Source organism: Tupaia chinensis, unplaced genomic scaffold, assembly GCF_000334495.1.
Source record: "Tupaia chinensis unplaced genomic scaffold, TupChi_1.0 Scaffold000314_1, whole genome shotgun sequence".
Lineage (NCBI taxonomy): Eukaryota > Metazoa > Chordata > Mammalia > Scandentia > Tupaiidae > Tupaia > Tupaia belangeri.
The window spans coordinates 936,453-957,543 of record NW_006159807.1 but is presented as its reverse complement, the minus strand read 5'-3'; the positions used below and the strand labels follow the sequence as shown (position 1 = coordinate 957,543).

The 21,091-nt window shown below is 41.1% G+C and overlaps 1 protein-coding gene and 1 pseudogene across 1 annotated transcript in view; both read left to right on the top strand.

The window, feature by feature from the left end:
• The window catches only part of HOXD1 (homeobox D1), a 1,760-nt gene extending 313 nt beyond the window's left edge, over nucleotides 1–1,447 (top strand). The window contains exons 2-3 of the mRNA XM_027772913.1: nucleotides 7–238; nucleotides 585–1,447. Coding sequence (XP_027628714.1) covers nucleotides 7–238; nucleotides 585–919 — 567 coding nt within the window. The 3' untranslated portion in view covers nucleotides 920–1,447. The remainder of the gene's footprint in view (nucleotides 1–6; nucleotides 239–584) is intronic.
• A 13,028-nt stretch (nucleotides 1,448–14,475) lies between these two features.
• Nucleotides 14,476–16,740, top strand: LOC102502809 (nucleolin-like; annotated as a pseudogene).
• The last annotated feature ends 4,351 nt before the right edge of the window (nucleotides 16,741–21,091 follow it).

Below are 21,091 nucleotides of genomic sequence, written 5' to 3'. Positions count from 1 at the left end.
GTCTTCTCGGGCGGTGGCTCCCTCCTCCTTAGCGGCCAGGTGGATTTCGCCGCCTTCGGGGAGCCTGGCCCTTTCCCGGCGTGTCTCAAAGAGCCTGCAGACGGCCACCCCGCGACCTTTCAGACCACGTCCCCAGCCCCTGGAGCCTACCCTAAATCCGTCTCCCCTGCCTCCGGCCTCCCCGCCGCCTTCAGCACATTTGAGTGGATGAAAGTGAAGAGGAATGCCCCTAAGAAAAGTAAGTCCTTGGCTTCTGATGCAGGCACTGGGGTTCATTACAGAGTCTCCTCCTCTGCGAAATTGCGCTGGAAGCGCGTGGCCGGACAGAGGTTTGGGTTTTAAAAAAGAGGAAATGCGTCTCATTAAACCGAAGTCCGTTGAGTGAGCCCTAGGGCCAGGCTTGAAAAATGTGCCAGACACCTAAGAAAATTACAGCAAGGGACTCTCGGTGGAGCCAGGCACAGCTGTCTTCATGGACTCAGGAGGGCTGCTCTGGGGCGTTGGCTTTAACTTCAGCCTCACAGCTGGGTAGTGTTGTGTGTCCGCATCCTCTCACCCCTTAATGCCCTGTCTTTATGTTGCAGGCAAATTGACCGAGTATGGGTCCGCTAGCCCCTCCAGCGCGATCCGCACGAATTTCAGCACCAAGCAACTGACAGAACTCGAGAAAGAGTTTCATTTCAATAAGTACTTGACTCGAGCTCGACGCATCGAGATAGCCAACTGCTTGCAGCTGAATGACACCCAAGTCAAAATCTGGTTCCAGAACCGCAGGATGAAACAGAAAAAGAGGGAACGAGAAGGGCTTCTGGCCACAGGCAATACTATGGCCTCCCTCCAGCTTCCCCTCTCAGGAACCAGCCCCATCAAGTCTGGCAAGAACCTGAGGAGCCCTTCTCAGTCCCAAGAGCCTTCCTGAGGTCCAGTCTCTAGGCTGAGGAACCTTGGCCTGCAGAAGTCACAGACACCACCACCACCCCGCCGTTCTCCCCTCACCCCCACAATCTAGATTTACAAGCTGCTCTCTCTCTTTGGAATTGGAGGTGGGCGCTGGCAGAAATTAACAGGGATTTCATTTGAGAAAGGAAGTGTTATAGTTGGCTTTTGAGTTCCAGGCTGTGTGCATAGATATTAATTTGATATCTCCTAAGCTTCTTGTTTGCATATTACTTGTGTCCATCAGGGGAGAAGTGTCCAACTGCCAGCCCAGCTCTGCTGCCATGTTGCCTAACTTAGAAATATGCAATACTTGGGTGCGGGGTGGCAGGCCATTTGTTGCCAGGATCTGCCAGCTCTCTGGTGTGCTCAGCAGAGTACCTGCCTCTAGTGTTTCTGATGTTAACTAAAGAGCAAGTTTACATGTATTCAGCTTCTTGAGATGACCAAAGCTAGTTGGGGTCTCATTTATGTAGCTAAGCTACTTCAATGACGACCTTTACATTTGCACTCCAGCTTTGCTTTTTTTTTTTTTCTTTAAAAAAGCAGTTTCTACCTCTCCATGTGCCTGAGTGAAGATACAATCTCTGTTTAGTTAGTAGCTGAACAAATCCACAGGGTGGGTAAAGATTTGAACCTGAACTACACCTTGACCTCAGTTATTCAAACTTGAATGTAAATATATACAGTATGTATATTTTTAAAGGTTGCTTGTAATAAGCTTCCATATGACATTGAATGTCAAAGCATGTAAAAGATTTGAACTTTTTTTGTAATAAAATTGATAGAATCTGCTACTTTGCTTTTTCTTACACGCTTTCATCTTGATTCTTTCTTTAAAGTTGATTCAGTGTTCTCTATTTGGAATTTCCTGGTTCTGCTATGGGAATTTGTTTACACAGATAACTTTTTAAATAATGCTTCATACAGGTTGTATATGTACAAGGCAGGTTAGGGACAATTATCTGAGCAGTTTAAGGGAGAAAACTACTTTGCCAGATAGCTAACTAACTAAGTGCCCTAGTTTTATGGTGGGTATACAGACAACACATCAACTCAAGGGTTAGATGCCCACTGTGGGAATGTCCTAAAGCCAGTAAGACATTTCAGGAGATCTCCTTTTTCTTTTGTGTCTTGTCCTGAGAGGAAAGGCTATCTGAAGACTTTGTGGGCTAGTGTTCTCCAAGAAAGGCAACTGCACATCAAAAAGCTCTCAGTGGCTGAATTCCATTTCCAAAGTCAAGAATTACAAAGGAGGCTGAGAGAGGCCAGAAGTTAGAATTTTCCACTTTGTATAACCCAGACTGAGCACCTGACTGAGAGAGAGCATAGAGGGTGACTTTCTGTTTGTAAAAGTGAATGTTTTCAAGTGAATTCTTTGGAAGAGGTACAAAAACAAAATTTGAAAGTTGGCAAGAATGTAGGAGGGGGAAAAAAACCACGCACAAAACTTTATTCTCTAATCTGTTTCCACTCAACCATTTCTTAACCCGTTTCTTATACTCAGGCACCTACAGTTGGTCAGGCTTTTGTACATTCTTATAAAATATGAAAAAATGCAATATAAAAACACAAAATCAAGTGAACACCTGAGAAAATTGTCAAGGAGGGTCATTTTTTATCAATTGATAGTTATATCTTTAAATTCTCTGAATAGTTCAACAGAAAGGCTTTTAGGCCCAAATAATCCAGATAAGACCCTCAGTTTTCCTTTTAGCTAATTTCTAGACTCCAGAGTTGTGCTTCAAATCTAATAATGCAGAAGTCTAAACAATTGTGGAGGATTACTTGTCCTGTAAGACAGCAAAGCAATTAGTTATCTTAGCAAATTGAAATTACACTGAAATTTTTGTCCTTTTGCAGTCAGTTTAATGAAGTTGAAGGAATAAAATTCTCAGCTCTAACAAATTCAGCTGCTTAGAGGGAAAAGATAGCACTTAAAGGGCAGGTCTGTCAATATTATTCTTAAGTTTCACTGTCTGTCCTTCAATAACTTGGTACTAATAGGATCCTGTTTGAAACAACAGCCCTCCCTCTGAGCCGCACAGCTATTCAAAGGACTTGTTAAAGGACTTGAGATCTGCTCCTTTACAGCAGCCTCTGGGCTCCCCCTGCAGTGGTCTTTGACATGACAATGTTTCCTTTTTGATAAGCATTCAAATATACACCTAACAAAAAAATAGCCACACGCTTGGTCATTTCCTTAATCTAGCATCCTTTTCTCTGAGAAAATAAAGCGTTTCCTTTTGAAGCTACTACCAGCACTTAACAGCCCTGATTGATGTCTTCCTTGATGAAGGTGGCTATTTTGACATACATATAATGCTGTTCTATGAATCAGGCCAATATTTGCTATTTTTTGATCAACCCTAGGGATCTTTAAAAGCTTTCTTAATGCAGATCACTATACAGCTATATTCAGAATAAGGGAGAGTCCTGCCTAAAGATCGGGACAAATGAAGTGACCTCTGGAGGTCCCTTCCCACAAGGAAAATGCTACAGAAACAATTCAATGACCTCTGCATATTCTATTTCAGACTTATCATGGAAAAAGACTTGGGTGCTCAAAAAGCAAATGTAGTCTCTAGGACTCTAGTGATAACTGTATTTACCCAGAAAAAGTGGTTTTCAAAATACATCTTGTCAGTGGAGATACCTACACCATGTTAATCCTCTACAGAACATCCTGCTCCCCATTCTTCACAGCCTTGTGTTATTTTGAGTCAAATCTTCAATAAATGTGAAGTTACTACACAAATTGTGAAACTGCTAAAATAACCCCATTTCTGTTTTACAAGATTTCAAACTAAATATGCTAATTCACCCGCTAGCGATCTGCTACAAGGATGAATTAACAGTGGACAGTTCTGGCTATTGTGTAATTAACCATCCAACGTTCCTTTGTCTTCACATAATGACCATGTGTCTACTTTTCTGGATTCAGTATAATTGGGAGTTAGGAAAAAGAAGCATTTAATAGCATACAAAATTTCCATAACTTTACCGCTGACACATGAAGGCCTTGCTGATGTAAACACCTAAAGTGATGTCACCTAGGTTTTAAAAATATGGTATATGATTTATTCTGCCTCAATCTCAAACATGCTGAGGTCCAAGCAGAAGTATGTCTGATGATCACGTTATCAGAAAAATAAACAGGCTCAGGAGAGTTGCCTTAGCTCTGAAATTCTTAATTATTTCTTATGGCTAAAGCAACGTTCTCTATTTGCCGAATATTGAATTTGAAAACCTCAGGATCTAATCAGTTTCAGAGAGATGTTTAGTCTGACCGCAGACCTCTCAACAAGAAAAATGCTCATTGTTAAAACTTTATTTGTGGTTTTAAAGTGAAACCATAGTGGACATACATCACAAATTATGATGAATCTCCATCTGAATTGAAATCAAGATTTTCATAGTTTTCACCTCTACATTATGTTTCTTCTGAGTCATAAACAGACAACAAATATGCAAAATAGCTCTATTTCAATATCTTACTTGTAATGGTTAGAATTGTAATTTTTTTGAAAAATATAATTTCAGGACAAGCCAGGTGGCATGGTAAAGGTGCCTGGAGCCCACATGGCTGACTGCACAGTTAGAGTCCAGGACCCTAAGGATTGAAAAACCACTTGCTGGGACCAGCAGATGGTGTAATAGTTACGTCACTGGACTCCCATGTAGCAGACCGTGGTTTGAGTCTTGGATGCTGGGTGTGTGTGTGTGTGTGCATGCTCAAGATCCCAAGAGGAGAATGGTGATGGGGTTGTGGAGTGATCATCCCTCCTCGGGATGCTTTTTCACTTTCTCTTTTTCAATCTGTCTCTCTCCATCAAGCACACATGACCTATAGGAAAATTTAAATATATATATATACACACACACACACACATAATTTCAATATGTTTAACTAAATTCAATAACAAACTAAGAGGAAAGAAACCCCAAATGTTAGTGTGAAAGAAAGGCTTATTACTTAGTATGTGAAGTTTTCAGTATCTTCTTTTCTGTTATGCATAATCTTACTCATATAATTTGGAAAGGAGGCTAAAACAGTGGTCATTTGGACTTGTAACAGTTTACAAAGCAGGTCACTGACACTTTTCAGGCATTTATAGACTATTTAGCATATCCCATTCTTAGAATCTGTAAAGCCTAAGTTTATCTAGTTTAGGGGAGGTGATGGATGATGGGCCATTAAAAAAAAGAAAAATACAGGGCCTGCCCCTTAGCATAGCCTAGGCATTGTATGTAGGGAGCTGGATCCTACATGGTAGACCCTAGTTTGAATCCTGGCCTGATGGCTTGAGTTTTTCAATTCATGTTTTATGCCAGGCACTTGTACATACATACTCAAAATCTCAATGGAATGGAGAAATGGAGGAAAAAGGATTTCAGCGTGACCATGACCCGTTAGGAGGTGCTTTCTCTCTCTCTCTCTCTAGTGGGTACACACATCCTCTGGCAATGAAAAACAAATGGAAGAAAGATAAAACCAAAAGCATGAATACAAAATTGTTAAGACCTCTTCCAGGACCTGAAAGGGCCCAAGTTAGTGAAGTTTAAGTTTTGTTGGGTTAGGGAACCAGCAGTTAGCGTAATGGCTATGTCGCTGGACTCCCACATAGTCGACCGCGGCTTGCGTCCCGGACCGGTGGCTTAAAACTCACACCATGCGCATGTGCATGCAAGCCCAAGATCCCGAGAGGAGAATGGAGGAGAAGGGATTGCGGCGTGACCATCCCCCCTGGGGGGTGATTTCTCGCTTTCTGTCTCTATGTCTCTCTCTGTCTGGCTAGCGCAGGCGCCCTATAGCGAAAATCTCTCCAAAAAAAAAAAAAAAGTTTTGTTGGGTCCATGGTAAATCCAATTCTTGCCCTTCCTTTCATTATTCCCATTGTCCAGTCATTGCCTGTAAGAAGGTAGTAATGATTGCTTTTCTCCAACATCTTGGAGCCAGAGTCGCTGTTAACTTCTCTTGAAGTGCAGTGAATAGCAGCTAACGGGAAGGGGCAGGCTGGCACTCCGTTCTATTCTCTCAATGTCTCAATCCCACTTTACTCTTCTGGGCTAACCACTGGCTGACACTGGCTAGTGGGCTGACTTCACCGCCTTAGAGTGGCAGTTCTGTTTCATCCTGGAAATCCTCTTCTGCTGTGCTTCCTTCTTGAAGATATAAACAGAAAAGAAAGATACAGCTGGAAACCGTGCAGCTACACTGTTAACTTCTTCTTTTTTTTAGAGTTTTTTTGCTGTAGAGTGCGGCGCTCGCCAGACAGAGAGAGATAGAGAGAAAGCGAGAAATCACCCCCCAGGGGGGATGGCCACGCCGCAATCCCTTCTCCTCCATTCTCCTCTCGGGATCTTGGGCATGCATGCACACGTGCCCAGCATGAGTTTAAGCCACCGGGTCCGGGACACGAACCGCGGTCAACTACGTGGGAGTCCAGCAACATAGCCATTACGCTAACCGCTGGTCCCGCTACACTGTTAACTTCTAAGCATTGTCTGGAAAGATGGAATCGCTGAAGGTAAAAGACCTTGAGAAAAGAACACCTTTCTTAGGGGAGAAATCAGATTTTTAGCATTGGGTGTGTATGTGTGTGTGTGTCTATGTGTGTGTGTGTATTGCCAGAGGACACATTTGCTCAAAGGAAAGAGAAAGAGAAAGTGAGAAAGCACGCTTATGGATGGTCATGCCATTGCAATCCTTTCTTCCTCACTTCTCCCTTCTTTCAGGATTTTGGACACAGAGGCTCATGTGCCTGGTGTATTGTTTTTTGGAAAGTTTTTTTTTTTTTTTTTTTTTTTTTTTTTTTTTTTTTTTTTGCTATAGGGCGTGTGCACTCACCAGAAAGGCAGAGAGAGACAGAGAGACAGAAAGCGAGAAATCACCCCCTGGGGGGGATGGCCATGCCACAATCCCTTCTCCTCCATTCTCCTCTCGGGATCTGGGCTCGCACGCACATGTGCCCGGCGTGAGTTTAAGCCAGTGGGTCGACTACATGGGAGTCCAGCGACAGAGCCATTACCCCAACTGCTGGTCCCACCTGGCGTATTTTTCAAGTCTAGTGCTCCAATTGTGCTGTAGAACGTGTAGGAACCACCCACCTTAACCACCATACCACCATTGATGGGCCCATACCAGTTGTGTTTTCTGATTAAAAGGAAAGACTGACTTCCCTGGTCTCAGTTGTTTCTGTAAAACAAAGGGAGTTAGTGTGAATTACCATTAAATTTCCTTAGCACCGTAGTATTCCCTCACAATCTCTTATTCTGCTGGTTAATACTGAAAAGTTTATCCAACAATCCTGTAGCTCTCTAAGATTATTATCAAGAGGCTGTTATTAAAGTAGTATCTGAGGACCTTAAAAATTTATCTGGTTTGGGCTAGCCTGTGACATGGTAGTTAAAATGGCTGGATTCCACATGACCAGTGTGTGGTTCAATTCCTGGACCTGGCAGTTTGATAAATATGTCAAGTACATGTGTGTATATACCCAAAATTCCCAAAAAAAGGGGTTATGGTGTGGCCATCCCCCTCCCCCTCCAGGGGAGTGCTTTTTCACTCACTCTTACACTGTGAGCATTTACATCCTATAGCAAAGTTAAAAATTTTTTTTTTATCTTGGTTGGTGGCCAGCAGGTGGTGTGATGATTAAGGGGGAGGGGTGGACTCACACATGGCCGACCATGGTTTGAATCCTGGACCTGGAGCTTGCTTTCTCACTTTCTCTCTCTCTCTCTCTCTGTTCCTCTGTTCTGGTCAAATTAAAATAAATAAATAAATACAGTTAATAAAATAATTCTTAAAAATTTTTATCTTGCTTAAGGACTTGGTGTGTGCATGTGTGTATGAAGTAGGTAGCATTTTTCACTGATTCTGACTTGAACAAAAGCTAGCAATGGTGATAGCCAACAAAAGCTGCTTTTGAATGAACTAGGGTCTGTCTGGTAAGAGACTTTGCACATAGGTGTCAGCACTTTACATTTGGAATTTTTATCCTTTTTTTAAAAAAAGAATTATTTGACTTTATTTATTCCTTCATTTATTTTAATTTTACCAGAGAGAGAGGGAGAAGGTTAGTGAGAAAGCAAGCCACCAGGTTCAGGACTTGAACCACAGTTGGCCATGCGGGAGTGTCCAGTGCCTCAACCACTACACCACCTGCTGGTCCCCCATGGATTCTTTATTCTTTTTTATTTAAAAAAATATTTTTTTATATTTATTTTCTTTTAGAGAGATTTTTGCTTCAGGGTGCATGCGCTTGCCAGAGAGACAGAATGAGATGGGAACAAAGAAAGTGAAAATATACCGCTCCGTGGAGACGGCCATACCACAATCCCTTCTCCTCCATTCTCCTCCCGGGATTTTGGGCATGCACGTACACACATGCAGCATGATTTTCAAGCCACCAGGTCAGGGACTCAAACCATGATCAGCCTTGTGGAATTCCAACACTTTAACCACTATGCCACCTGCTGGCCCCACATTTGGATTCTTAATCTCCTTGTCCTTAATTTCATCCTTCAAAGTTGATCATTTTTGGAATAGAGAAATTATTTTGAATTCTTTCTCTTCCCTTAATATGTATAGAATTCCAAAGTAAATGTCTTATGTTGTTGAAGTAGAGGGATCTGGAAAATGAAATCTTTCCTCCCTTCCATTAGTCACCAAGTCCTGTTTTTCCTTCAAAATGCCTTGAACTGCTTTTTCTTTCTCCATTGGTTCAGTTCAGTCATCCCTCCCTCAGCAATGCAACTGATGCCTTCCTAATCTCCCCAGTTAATCCACTTGAACGCCTTACCTTTATGGTGTTTCTGCACTTTACACTCTCGGTAGCTCCTGGTTGCCAGTTGGAGAAACTCAATGGGATTCAGGGCTCTCAGCGTGTGTATTCAACCTTCTTTCCCTTGTTAATTTCATATCGCCACCTGACACAAAAACTTTGCCCCAGTTAGCCTGGTCTGGTCATTCTCTCCCCAAGGAAACTGTAAAATTTATTGTTTTTGTGTTTTGCCTCTGAACCTCTTTTCATAGCATTCTTTTTTTTTAATAATTAATTTAATTAACTTTATTTATTTGTTTTAATTTGACCAGAGAGGTACAGAGTGAGAGAAAGAGGAAATGAGAAAGCAAGCCACCATGTCTGGGGCTCGAACTGCAGTTGGCCATGTGGAAGTCCAGCGCCCTTAACCATTACACCATCTGCCGCCTCCTGATAGCATTCTTAATTCTAGCACTTTATCTTTGCCTATCCAAAGTCATCCTTTATAGCACAGTGCAAACCCTATACCTATAAAAAGTGAGATTTTTTTTTTTTGGCTAGATTATGTGTTCTTGCCAGAGAAAGGCAGAGGCAGAGACAGAGAGAGGGAGAGAAAGCATCCCCTAATGGATACAGTCATGCTGCAATTCTTTCTCCTTTATCTCTCCACCCTGTGGGGATTTGGGGCGCGCACACGCGCGCGCGCGCACACACACACACACACACACACACACGCCAGGCATATTTTTCAAGCTGCTGTGGTTGGGATTCGAACAGTAGTTGGCCATATGGGATTTGGCTTGGCCACCCGGTAAGATCTTTTTGCATCATCCAAGTTTAAAGTGAACACCTATGAGCTTCTGTTGTATTTATTATTTGTATTATTTGTACAGTACTTAGAAGCTCCTGGATATTATAAGAGCTCTCTTTCTTTTTTCTTCACCCTCCCTCTCACTTTTTAAAAAATTATTTTATTTAACTTTATTTATTATTTATTTATTTATTTATTTTAATATGACCAGAGAGGGACAGAAAGAGAGAGGGAAGTGAGAAAACAAGCTGCTAGGTCCGGGACTCAAACCGCGGTGAGTCATTTGGGAGTCCCTTAACCACCATGCCACCTGCTAGCCCCATCCTCTTTTTTTTCAAAAAAGAGAGATTTTTTGCTCTAGGGTGTGTGTGCCCACCAGAGAGACAGAGGGAGACAGAGAAAGAGAAAGTGAGAAATCCATTTGGAATTTTAGTCCGCCGTGTGGGATACCAGTGCCTTAACCACTGTGCAATCTGCTGCCCCCTCTTCTCCTCTTACTAGTTCTCCATGGGTATATAGTTTATTTCTCATTGAGTACCTCATACCTAATAGTGGTCCTATGCTATTTGCTGAGTGTGAATGTGTTTTTCTTAGACTAGACCTTACAGTGCCACTCACAAGCATCTCTTCAACCAGGTAATGAACACTATGAAGTGCCAGGTCTCACCTGGTGGTTAAGGTGACTGAATCCCACATGCCCAACTTTGTGGTTTGCCTCTGACCTGGTGGCTTGTAAAACACACCTGTCACATGTCTGTGTGTGCTCAAAGTCCCAAAAGGAGGGAGAGATGGAGAAGGGATTGTGGTGTGGCCATTCCCCTTGAAGGATACTTTCTTTCTTGTGCTTTCTCTCATTCTTGCTCTCTCTCTGTTTCTCCAGTGAGTGCATGTGCTCTCTGACCAAAAAAAAAAAAAAAAAAAAAAAAACCACTATAAAGACTTATTTGCTAAATAGTCTCTATATTTCATTATTTGTGATAGAATGTACATGATTCTTAACTACACAATAAAATATAAATAGGAGGCTAGGAGACCGAGGAAAGGAGCTATAGGCTTCCTTCCTCCGTGTCAGGCAAATTCTTCTGATGCTTTTAATTTTTAAACAAACAGTGTAAATGTTATCTAAAGCAATCCCTCTTACCGTTACAGAATATAATTTATAATGCTTTTGGTTGTTTGAGACTTTTTAAGACATTGCATTTGTAACTTGGGGCTGTTGCTGGAGTGTCTTGAACCATTGCAGGAGAATTGTTGAAATCAAATGAGTTCTAGTGTAGGTTCTCTCTGAAGAGGTCTAGAGACGATGAAATGCAGTGATTAAAAAGAGTGACACCCAGGGCCGGCTGGTGGTGTGGTGGTTAAAGGTGCTGGATTCCTACATGGCTGAAGGCAGTTTGAGTCTCAGACCTGGTGGCTTGCTTTCATGCTTTCCCTTCCTTTCTCTCTGTCTCTCTCTCTAGTCAAATTAAAAACTAATAATAACAAATGAAATTAAATAATAATAATAAAGAGTGACACCTGGTAACAGACAAATTCTGGGACAGATGACAATGTCATTCAGCTTTACATTCATCCCTTAAAAGTGGAAATTGTAACATCTCTCCCTGATTGATGTGAGGAAAAACGTAATACACGTGAATTGCTTAGCACAATGCGTGATGCTTAATAAGCATTTGCTAATTATGACCCGTTGGGTTCTGAGCATTATAACAGGCAGCTAAGGTGGAAAGACAGAGGCTGAAGGAGAGTAATGTTTATCTATGCAACAAATATCAGACACTGTGTGCAGAATACTAATAAACAGGATTAAAGAGAGATGGAGAGATGGAGACGGAAACAAGAATTACAGGGGATGGGGCTGGACAGGAAGTGAAGGTCTAGGGTTATTGATTAATGTAGCAAAATATTGGTGATATATGATAACAGAGGAAAGCGAAGTGGCAGTTAATGGATGCTTGATGAGTGCACTGGCTTAGCACTCACTAAATTAAGTAAGAGCCTAGGCCAGAGAAAAGCCTGGGAAAAATAAAGAACAAAAGGGGTGTCAGATCATCAGACACAGCCTCTAGTTTATGGTATCATTCCTGATAACACAGAAAATTAAATCAGGCACGCTTCTGTTCAGTTTTTTCTTACCTTAAAGATACGTGAATTCACATTCATGGTATTTGGGAGTTAGGTGTCATAAGTTGAAATGCGGTAATGATTTATACTTCCCTACGTTGCAGTACCTCCCCAGGGTTAGATTTATCATCATTTTTTTTTTCCTAAAAAGAATTATTTATTTCATTTTATTTATCATTATTATTGTTATTTTCTACAAGACACCTGCATTCACCAGAGAGAGGCAGAGACAGAGAGAGGGAAAGTGAGAAAGCAGGCAGCCAGGTCTGAAATTCAAACCATGGTCTGCCATGTGAAAGTGCAGCCCTTAACATCATGCCATCTACTGGCCCCAAATTTATCATTTTTAAAAAGAGAAACCCTGGCACCAGCAGATGTTGTCATGGTTATGTCACTGAACTCCCACATAGTCCATTGCTGTTCAAGTCTCGGACCAGGTGGCTTAAAAGTCACACCAGTCACGCGTGTGTCCGAGCCCAAAATCCTGAGAGAAGAATGAAGAAGGGATTACACATGGCCATCGCCCCTGGGGGAATGATTTCTCACTTTCTGTCTCTCCAGTGAGGGTACATGCCCCATAGCAAAAATCTCTCTCTTAAAAAAAAAAAAAAGAGAAACACTTAGGTTGTTGTGGTCTGTGGATATCAAAGTTAAAATAGGAACAATGAACCACATTCTTGACTCTGATACTGCAGAAAGAAAAAATCCTTCTCTACTTACTCTGTCTGGGGAAATCATGAATTTTCTCAATTATGCATACAACTCTATTTCCATTGCAAGTTTGTGAAAACCTGCCCTTAAACTGAAAAATAAATAAATAAAAGTTTGCCACAAAAAGAACTCTTTGAAGTCTAATTAAAGACGAAAGAAATGTAAACAGAGCATGTTTGATTTTTCCTAATTGTCTATGACTAAATTGTCAAAATGGTATTAGCATCCAATTGCCTATATGAGTGAGTAATGAATCATCCTCATGTATAAATGTTTATATCTCCTCTTACATTGGAAACTTGAGCCACATTTCAAATACATGACTTGTGTTGGCTTTATATAGGAAGTAAGAAAATAAAACTGCTAGCTTATGAGAGAATTATAGAAAAGATGAATTCAGTGTAAATAATAAAATGAACTTCAAAGAGCAAATTAAAACTTTAATACTTCTCATTCAGATAAGGATAGAATACTATTCCTAAATATTTTAAATTGGGGCTGGTAGATGGCTTGGTGGTTGAGACACTGGACTCCTATGTGGCCAAGTACAGTTCAAGACCTGGACCTGGCAGCTGGAAGATCACAAATAAATAGATAAATAAAGAAATGTTAAAAAAATTAAATTAACTTTAAAAGCAATTTAAGCTTCTTTGGGTTAACTTACCAAGAAGCCCAAATTATTCTTCAGTTTTTGCTACACATAAAACATACATGCAGGGACCAGCAGATGGCATAATGGTTATGTCATTGGACTCCCATGTAGTTGGCTGCAGTTCGAGTCCTGGACCTGGCGGCTTACAACTCATGCTGTGTGCATGCGTGTCCTAGATCCCAAGAGGAGAATGGGAAAGAAGAGATTGTAGCATGGCCATACCCCCGGGGGTGACTTCTTACTTTTCTGTCTCCCTGTCTTTCTCTGTCTCTCCAGTGAGTGCACGCGCCCTCTAGCAAAAATCTCTCTAAAAAAATACAAGCACATACATAATTTATTTTTCTAGCAGCACATGGTTCCTTTGTAAACTTCAAAAGCAGCTGTGCTTGTATCTCGAAAGATGTTTCAGAATTCATCACACAGGGAAGCTATCTGAGTTTAAAGTCCATTTTCATTGAGAGTTTGTAATATTTGGATTGGTCATTGATTTTATAAGAAAAAGTTACAGTTTTGTTAACCAGTTTCATGCAAATGCTTATAACTTACATTTCCATCATGCAGCTTATATATTTTATTACACTAATGAACTGAATGAACTTTGCTCTGAATGAACAAAAGTGAACAAAGGCATTGCTTTATACCTGTCCACAACATCGCAGTGACAAAAGTAGGTTAGTTTCAGGCTATATGCAAATAAAGACTAAAGGTTTTAGATATTCCAGTTCTGTCCCCCTGCAATTTTAGTTATAAAATGTGATTATCGAGGCTGACAGGTGGCATGGTAGTTCAGGGTGCTAGACTCCCCACATGGCTGGATGTGGTTTGAGTCCCAGACCTGGTGGCTTGTTTTCTCACTCTCCCTCATGCTGTCCCTCTCTGGTCAAATTAAAAACAAACAAACAAACAGATAAACAAAAGTTAAATAAAATAATTCTAAAAAACCCACATAATTGTCATCTGGAACTCAGGACAAATAGTTAGCTTAAAGGTATCTCAATTAGGAATATGCAGTATTAGTGATTTTAATAAAATCTAATAAAAGTAAAAACCACAGTTGAGAGGCTAGCAAGTGGTGTAGTGGTTAAAGCACTGGCCTCCCACAGGGTAGACTGTAGTTTGAGTCCTGGATATGGTGGCTTGAAAATCATGCCAGGTGCATGTGCATTTGTGTTCAAAATCCCAGGAGGATAATGGAGGAGAGGGATCATAGTGTGGCCATCCCCTCTGGGGAGGAGGGTGATTTCTCACTTTCTCTCTCACTCTCTTTCTGTCCCTCTACTAGTGAGTGCCTCAGCCTATGGCACAGATGTAAAAAAATAAAAACAAAAACACACACAGTTGAATTGCTAAAATAGCCGAACTTCAAAAAAAATTTTCCCCTGGGGGATCTTCAGTGCCCATAGCCACCATCAACATCTGTGGAACTCCTCAAGACTCATCTGTGCCATCTACCTGTCACACATTCTGCCATCATGGTGAAGCTTGCTAAGGCTGGTAAAAATCATGGTGACCCCTAAAAATGGCTCCTCCAAAGGAGGTAGAAGAAGACAGTGAAGATGAGGAAATGTCAGAAGATGAAGAAGATGATAGCAGCAGAGAAGAGGTTATCATCTCTCAGCAAAAAGGTAAGAAGGCTGCCACAACTCCAGCAAAGAAGGTGGTAGTTTCCCCAACAAAAAAGGTTGCAGTTGCCACACCTGCCAAGAAAGCAACAGTCACCCAGGCAAAAAAGTCTGCTGTGAAACCATCTGAGAAGACCATTACACCAGCCAAAGCAGTCACAACACCTGGCAAGAAGGGAGCCACACTGGGCAAAGCATTGGCAGCAACTCCTGGTAAGAAAGCAGTTGCCACCCCAGCCAAGGGGGCAAAGGATGGCAAGAATGCCAAGAAGGAAGACGGCAATGAGGAAGAAGATGACAGTGAGGAAGAGGATGAGGATGAAAATGAGAAAGCAGCAGCTGCCACCCTGGCCTCAGAGGAGGAGGATGAGAATAATAAGGAGGAGGAAGATGAGGATGTGGATGAAGATGAGGATGTGGAAGATGAGTCTGAAGAAGAAGCTATAGAGACCACACCAGCAAAGGTAGGAAAACTCCTGCAAAAGCTGTGCCTGTGAAAGCCAAGACTGTGGCTGAAGGCGAAGATAAAGAGGATGATGAAGATGAGGATGATGAGGAGGAAGATGAGGAAGACGATGATGTGGAAGACAATGAGGATGAAGAAGATGAGGAAGAAGAGCCTGTTAAAGAAGTTCCTGGTGGGACCAGCAGGTGGCGTGGTGGTTAAGGTGCTGGATTCTCCCACATGGCTGACCACGGTTCGAGTTCCGGACCTGGCAGCTTGTTTTCTCATTCTTTCTCTCCCTCTGTCTCTCTCTGGTCAAATGAAAATGAATGAATGAATAAATAAAATTAAATAAATAATTATTAAAAAAAAAAGAAGTTCCTGGAAAATGAAAGAAGGAAATGACCAAATAGAAAGCTCCTGAGGCCAAGAAACTAAAGGTGGAAGCCACAGAATCAGCTACATCCTTTCATCTGTTTGTTGGAAACCTGAACAATAACAAATCTATTATTGAATTAAAAACTAGTATTAGTGATGTTATTACTAAAAATGATCTTGCTGTTGTGGATGTCAGAATCAGTACATCTAGGAAGTTTTCTATGCTTACTTTGAATCTGCTGAAGATCTAGAAAGAGCTTTGAACTCAACAGTTTTTTAAAAGTCTTTGGCAATGAAATTAAACTAGAGAAACCAAAAGGAAAAGACAATAAGAAAGATCGAGATGCAAGAACACTTTTGGCCAAAAATCTCCCCTACAAAGTCACTCAGGATGAATTTAAAAAAGTATTTGAAGATACCATGGAGATCGGCAAAGCTGGAAAAAGTAAAGGGATTGCCTACATTGAATTTAAGACAGAAGCTGATGCAGAGAACACCTTTGAAGGAAAGCAGGGAACAGAGATTGATGGGCGGTCCATTTCTCTATACTACACTAGAGAGAAGGTAAAAATCAAGACTATAGAGGTGGAAAGAATAGCATTTGGAATGGTGAATCGAAAACTCTGATTTTGAGCAACCTCTCCTACAATGCAACTGAAGAAACGCTTCAGGAAGTATTTGAGAAGGCAACTTTTATCAAAGTGCTTCAGAACCAAAATGGCAAATCTAAAGGATATGCATTTATAGAGTTTGCTTCATTTGAAGACGCTAAAGAAGCTTAAAATTCCTGTAATAAAAGGGAAATTGAAAGCAGGGTAATCAGGCTGGAGCTGCAAGGACCTAGGGGATCACCTAATGCAAGAAGTCAGCCCTCCAAAACTCTGTTTGTCAAAGGTCTGTCTGAGGATACCACCGAAGAGACATTGAAGGAGTCTTTTGATGGCTCTATTATGCAAGGATAGTCACTGACTGGGAAGCAGGATCCTCCAAAGGGTTTGGTTTTGTAGACTTCAACAGTGAGGAAGATGCCAGAGTTGCCAAGGAGGCCATGGAAGATGGTGAAATTGATGGAAACACAGTTTCCTTGGACTGGGCCAAGCCTAAGGGTGAAGGTGGCTTTAGGGGTCATGATGGAGGATGAGGAGGCTTTGGAGGCCAAGGTGGAGGCAGAGGTGGATTTGGTGGCAGAGGCCAAGGAAGCTTTTGGGAGATGAGGTGTCTTCCAAGGAGGCAGAGGAGGTGGAGACCACAAGCCACAAGGGAAGAAGACCAAGTTTGAATAGTTTCTCTGTCCCTCTGCCTTACCTATTCCATTTGAAAGAAAGGACTCTGGTTTTTTTTACCCTGTTATCTGATCACTGACAGAGCCTTTTGAGAACATTTCAAGACAGTGTGCAGTCCTGTGGTCTACTTAGAAAACCATAGAAATGTTTCAAGGAAGATACTCTTGTTGGTTTTGACACATATAAACTTTTTAAAGAGATGGGCAATAGAGCTAACCCTCATCTGTAAGTTTTGGATTTGTATTGTTTCATCCCATGTATAAAACCATTTTTTCCTACAAATGGTGTGTGTGCATGTGTGCTGGGACTTGTAAAAGAAAGCAGAACGTTTTATCATGATTTTTGCTTTGATGACTTTAGGACAAATTTGAAAAAGTCTTAAACTCTGAAAAAAAATGTTTCCCCTGGGGCTGTTCTGTAGCATACTGGTTGGGATCTCTTATGGCTGACTGTGGTTTGAATCCTGGTCTCAGCAGCTTGAAAAACATGTCAGGCACGTACACTACATGCACAAAGTTCCACCAGGATGGAGAAATGGAGGAGAAGGGATTGTAGTGGAACCATGTCCCCATTTTGAGGGGTGGGGGCTGTATTCTTTCTCTCTCTGATGAGTGCATGTGCACTCCAGTGATGAAAAAGCTATTTCCCCTCTTAATTTTTTTTTTTACAAATTATTTATTTATTATTATGAAAGTTTTGCTATAGTGCATGTGTGCTCACCCAGAGATGAGAGAGAGAGAGAGCAGATGAGAAGACAAATCACCAGGTCTGAGACTTAAACTGTGGTTGGCCATGTGGGAGTCTAGCACCTTAACCACCACACCACCTGCTGGTCCTCTCTACCCTTAATCTTAGCCGGGTCTTTTAGAGGCTGCTTTCTTAGTGAAGAAAATAGCTGATCCTCATGTTCATGGTGCTTGTCTCAGCTCTTGCGCCTGTGCCAGGGTTACAGTCAGGATGTTGTGCCTGCTGGCTGTGGATCTCCGAGCCTGGTTCCCTTGCCCTCCTTGAGATAACTAAAGTTAATCTTTTTCTTCTTATGTAAATTAGCTTTAGTGGATCCAATGTTTGCCACTCAGAGCCCTGTGGAATACAGTGCCCTCAGAGAACTTATAAACTCAGTTGTAAGGAGGTCAGACAAGTCCCAAAATAACACTAAGTGCTTTTATGGGCGCTTTGCATGCTTAGGACTGTGTCTACACAGCACTAGCTGAAGTGGCGATCTGGCAAGCATCCAGCTGCTTTAACAAATTTGGCAGCCTGTTGAGTATGTAAGGCTTCCAAGTCGATCCTAACATCTCTGGAGAAGGGAATTCCATAACTTCACTAATAACTCTCTATTGGTTGCTTCATAGACTCTGGCAATGAAGAAGTAGAGTGTGTGTGGAGGAGTGGGTCCTAACGAAGGACATTTGGAGAAGGGATACAGAGGTAGAGCATTGACGGGGTGGGGAGGTGTGGTGTTATCAGTTGAAGTTATTTTGATCAACGGGTCTGGGGAGAAATGTGCACATATCAAAATGGTCTCATTGTAAGCTAAACAATATGATTGAAAGTATATACAAAAAAAAATTAAATAATGTGAAAAAAAGTGAAAAAAAAGTAGATAAAGGTTCGTTCCTCTCTTTTTTTTTTTTTTTTTTGTCCCTGGGAACTTTCTTTCTCAGGTCAAAGTGAGAATTTTAGGCTAAACAATGGTAGAGTTTGCAATCTCAGATACTTCTGGATTAGTTTTGTGGTTTGATTCATTTTAATTCTATCTGTTTCCAAATCCTTCTGTGCTCCACAATGCAATTTGTACAGATCTTTATTATATAATGATTGCCATTTATTGCAGTTATTTGAATCCATGTCTATCTCTTCTAGGGCAGGAGCATTAATATATTCATTTTTCTAACTCTGTGTTCTCTATCAAAGTAATTTTTGCTATGTTTAGTATTGTGCTGGTTTTATATAACATAATTACTAAAGAGTTTTTTTTTTCTTTTTTTTAAGAACAGAGCTATCCGTGTGTCCCACTCCGGTCCTGCACTGCATACCACATACTTTGGTTAAAACAATAAAGTAAGATAGCTTATCTCTTGCCCTCAGTAGTGGATTAAGTCAGCTCTAAGCACTAACTAGTGATGTTCTGTGTATGATCCTGAATACACAAGTGGTTGCTTTTCAAGCTGTACACTAAAGTTTAATGCACTCTTCTGCATGTAAGAGAAATAATTAAAACAAATTAAATAATATACATTTTAAAAATTTGCCTGCCTGGGCCATCTGGGTGGCATGGTGGTTGAAGCAACAGCATGGTTCAAATCCTAGGCCCCTGTGCTGGGTGAGTGTGCATGCATGCCCAAGAGGAGAATGGGAGAGAAGGGATTGTGGTGTGGCCATCCCCTCTGGGGGAGAGGGGTGCTTTCTTGCTTTCCCTTTCTCTTCCTCTGTCTCTCTCTGGCAAGTGCATGTGCTCAATAGCCCCCTCCCCCCAAAAATTCTTCCCTAAGTATAGTGGGTTTCCACATGAATGAGAATAAGGCTGTTCTAACATCTAGAGGCAAGAGCAAGGCATGGAGAGGGTTGAACACTGGGGTGTCGCTGAAAACAGCTTGGTAAGATGGATTAGGTAGGATGAGGCAGAAGTCAGCAAGGGCTTTTAGGGATTCATTTCAATAGCCTTGATGAGAGATAGTGAAGGCCTGGGGCAATGAAGACAGAAAAACATAAAACAGGCACTTTAGAGGAAAAATGGGAAGGAGTTAGTGACTGATGCGGAAGAGAAACAATAATACCAGAGACAGACTTTGGAACCTAAGAAGAGAAATGATGAGAAAAGATTATCGTGAGAAAATATACATAAAATAAAACTTACCAGCTTAACCATCTAAAGTTTTTTTTTTTTTTTGGTATGACTTCTTATTTATACTTAATCATCATACGTCTTGATAGCATAAAGTATGGCTTTTCTTTTTTAAAAAATTATTTTTTTTTACTTGTTATTATTATTTTTAAAAATTTGACCAGAGAGAGAGACAGAGAAAAAGGGAAAGTGAGAAAGCAAGCTGCCAGGCTGGGATTTGAACATAGTTCAAATGTGGGACTCCAGTATCTTAACCATCACACCACCTGCCAGCTTCCAGAATAGTTTTCCAAACCGTGAAAGCAGTGCATGTCAGTCAAGTCAAATATATTACCATGTACATCATCCTCAACAGATGACTTTCCATTCTTGTGTCTGTTAATATTTTTTTTTCTGAATTCAGTGGAACTAAGCATATTTATATTGTTATGCAACTATCATCACTATCCAACAGCAAACTTTTTCATTATCTCAAACCCCATCTGTACCTGCTAAGCCATCACTCCCTATTACTATCTGCCCCCAGCCTCTGACAATCTAATGCTACTTCTAAAAAAATTATTTATTTCATTTGTTATTATTATTATTATTAATTAACTAGAGAGAGAGAAAAAAAGGAAAGTGAGAAAGCAAGCCACCAGATCTGGGACTAGAACCACAGTCAGCCATATGGGAGTCCAGCACCTTAACCACTGTACTACCTGCCAGCCCCGCTCATGCTTTTTGTCTTTATGAATTCAATTACTTTAGGTACATCCCGTAAGTAGAATTGTACAATGCCTTTTGTGTCCAGCTTATTTCACTTAGCATAGTGTTTCCAGAACAGGAATGATTTTGCTGTGTCTTGCCTCTTTCACAAGTCATTTAAAATAAAATTGTATTTTTAAAAATGACATCAAATTATGTATATGTAAATTAGAGCATATTTCTGGTGTTCTAATTGCCAGAAACATCTCCATAATTGAAGGTTTCTCTTTTTCTGGAGTATGAGTGGTGTGTTTCTGTGTCTGTGTACGTGCACATACATGTGGAGGGGATCCTCGTCTTTTCTGCTCACCTATTGTGTACTCTGTCACTGCTCAAGTGTCCTTCCAACACCCAGAAATGCTACGTTTTTGGTTCCACACATTCCACCCAGATTCAATGTGTCTGCTCAGTCTCGTATTTCTGTTGGGCTCTGTTCTCTGCTTTTGGGTAAAGGATGGTGATAAGGGGTTAATGTGCATTTACCAGATGACATGTTTACATCTAAAAATAAATCTATTTATGTCTATCTTCCATGAGAGAAGGAGAGAGAGAAACCCCAACAGAGTCTTCATACTATGACCCCTCCAGTCTCAGCCAGCTTGGACATGCATGTCTACCTGATGTACTCAGGGAGGCCATGGGACTTGAAGCCAGGATTTTTTCCAGGTGGATCCAGTTGCATTACCAGTGTGCCACCACCTGGCTCAAAATATTTATATTTTAGCCAGGGATTTAGAAAAAAAAAAAAAAAGGCCCAGCATGCGG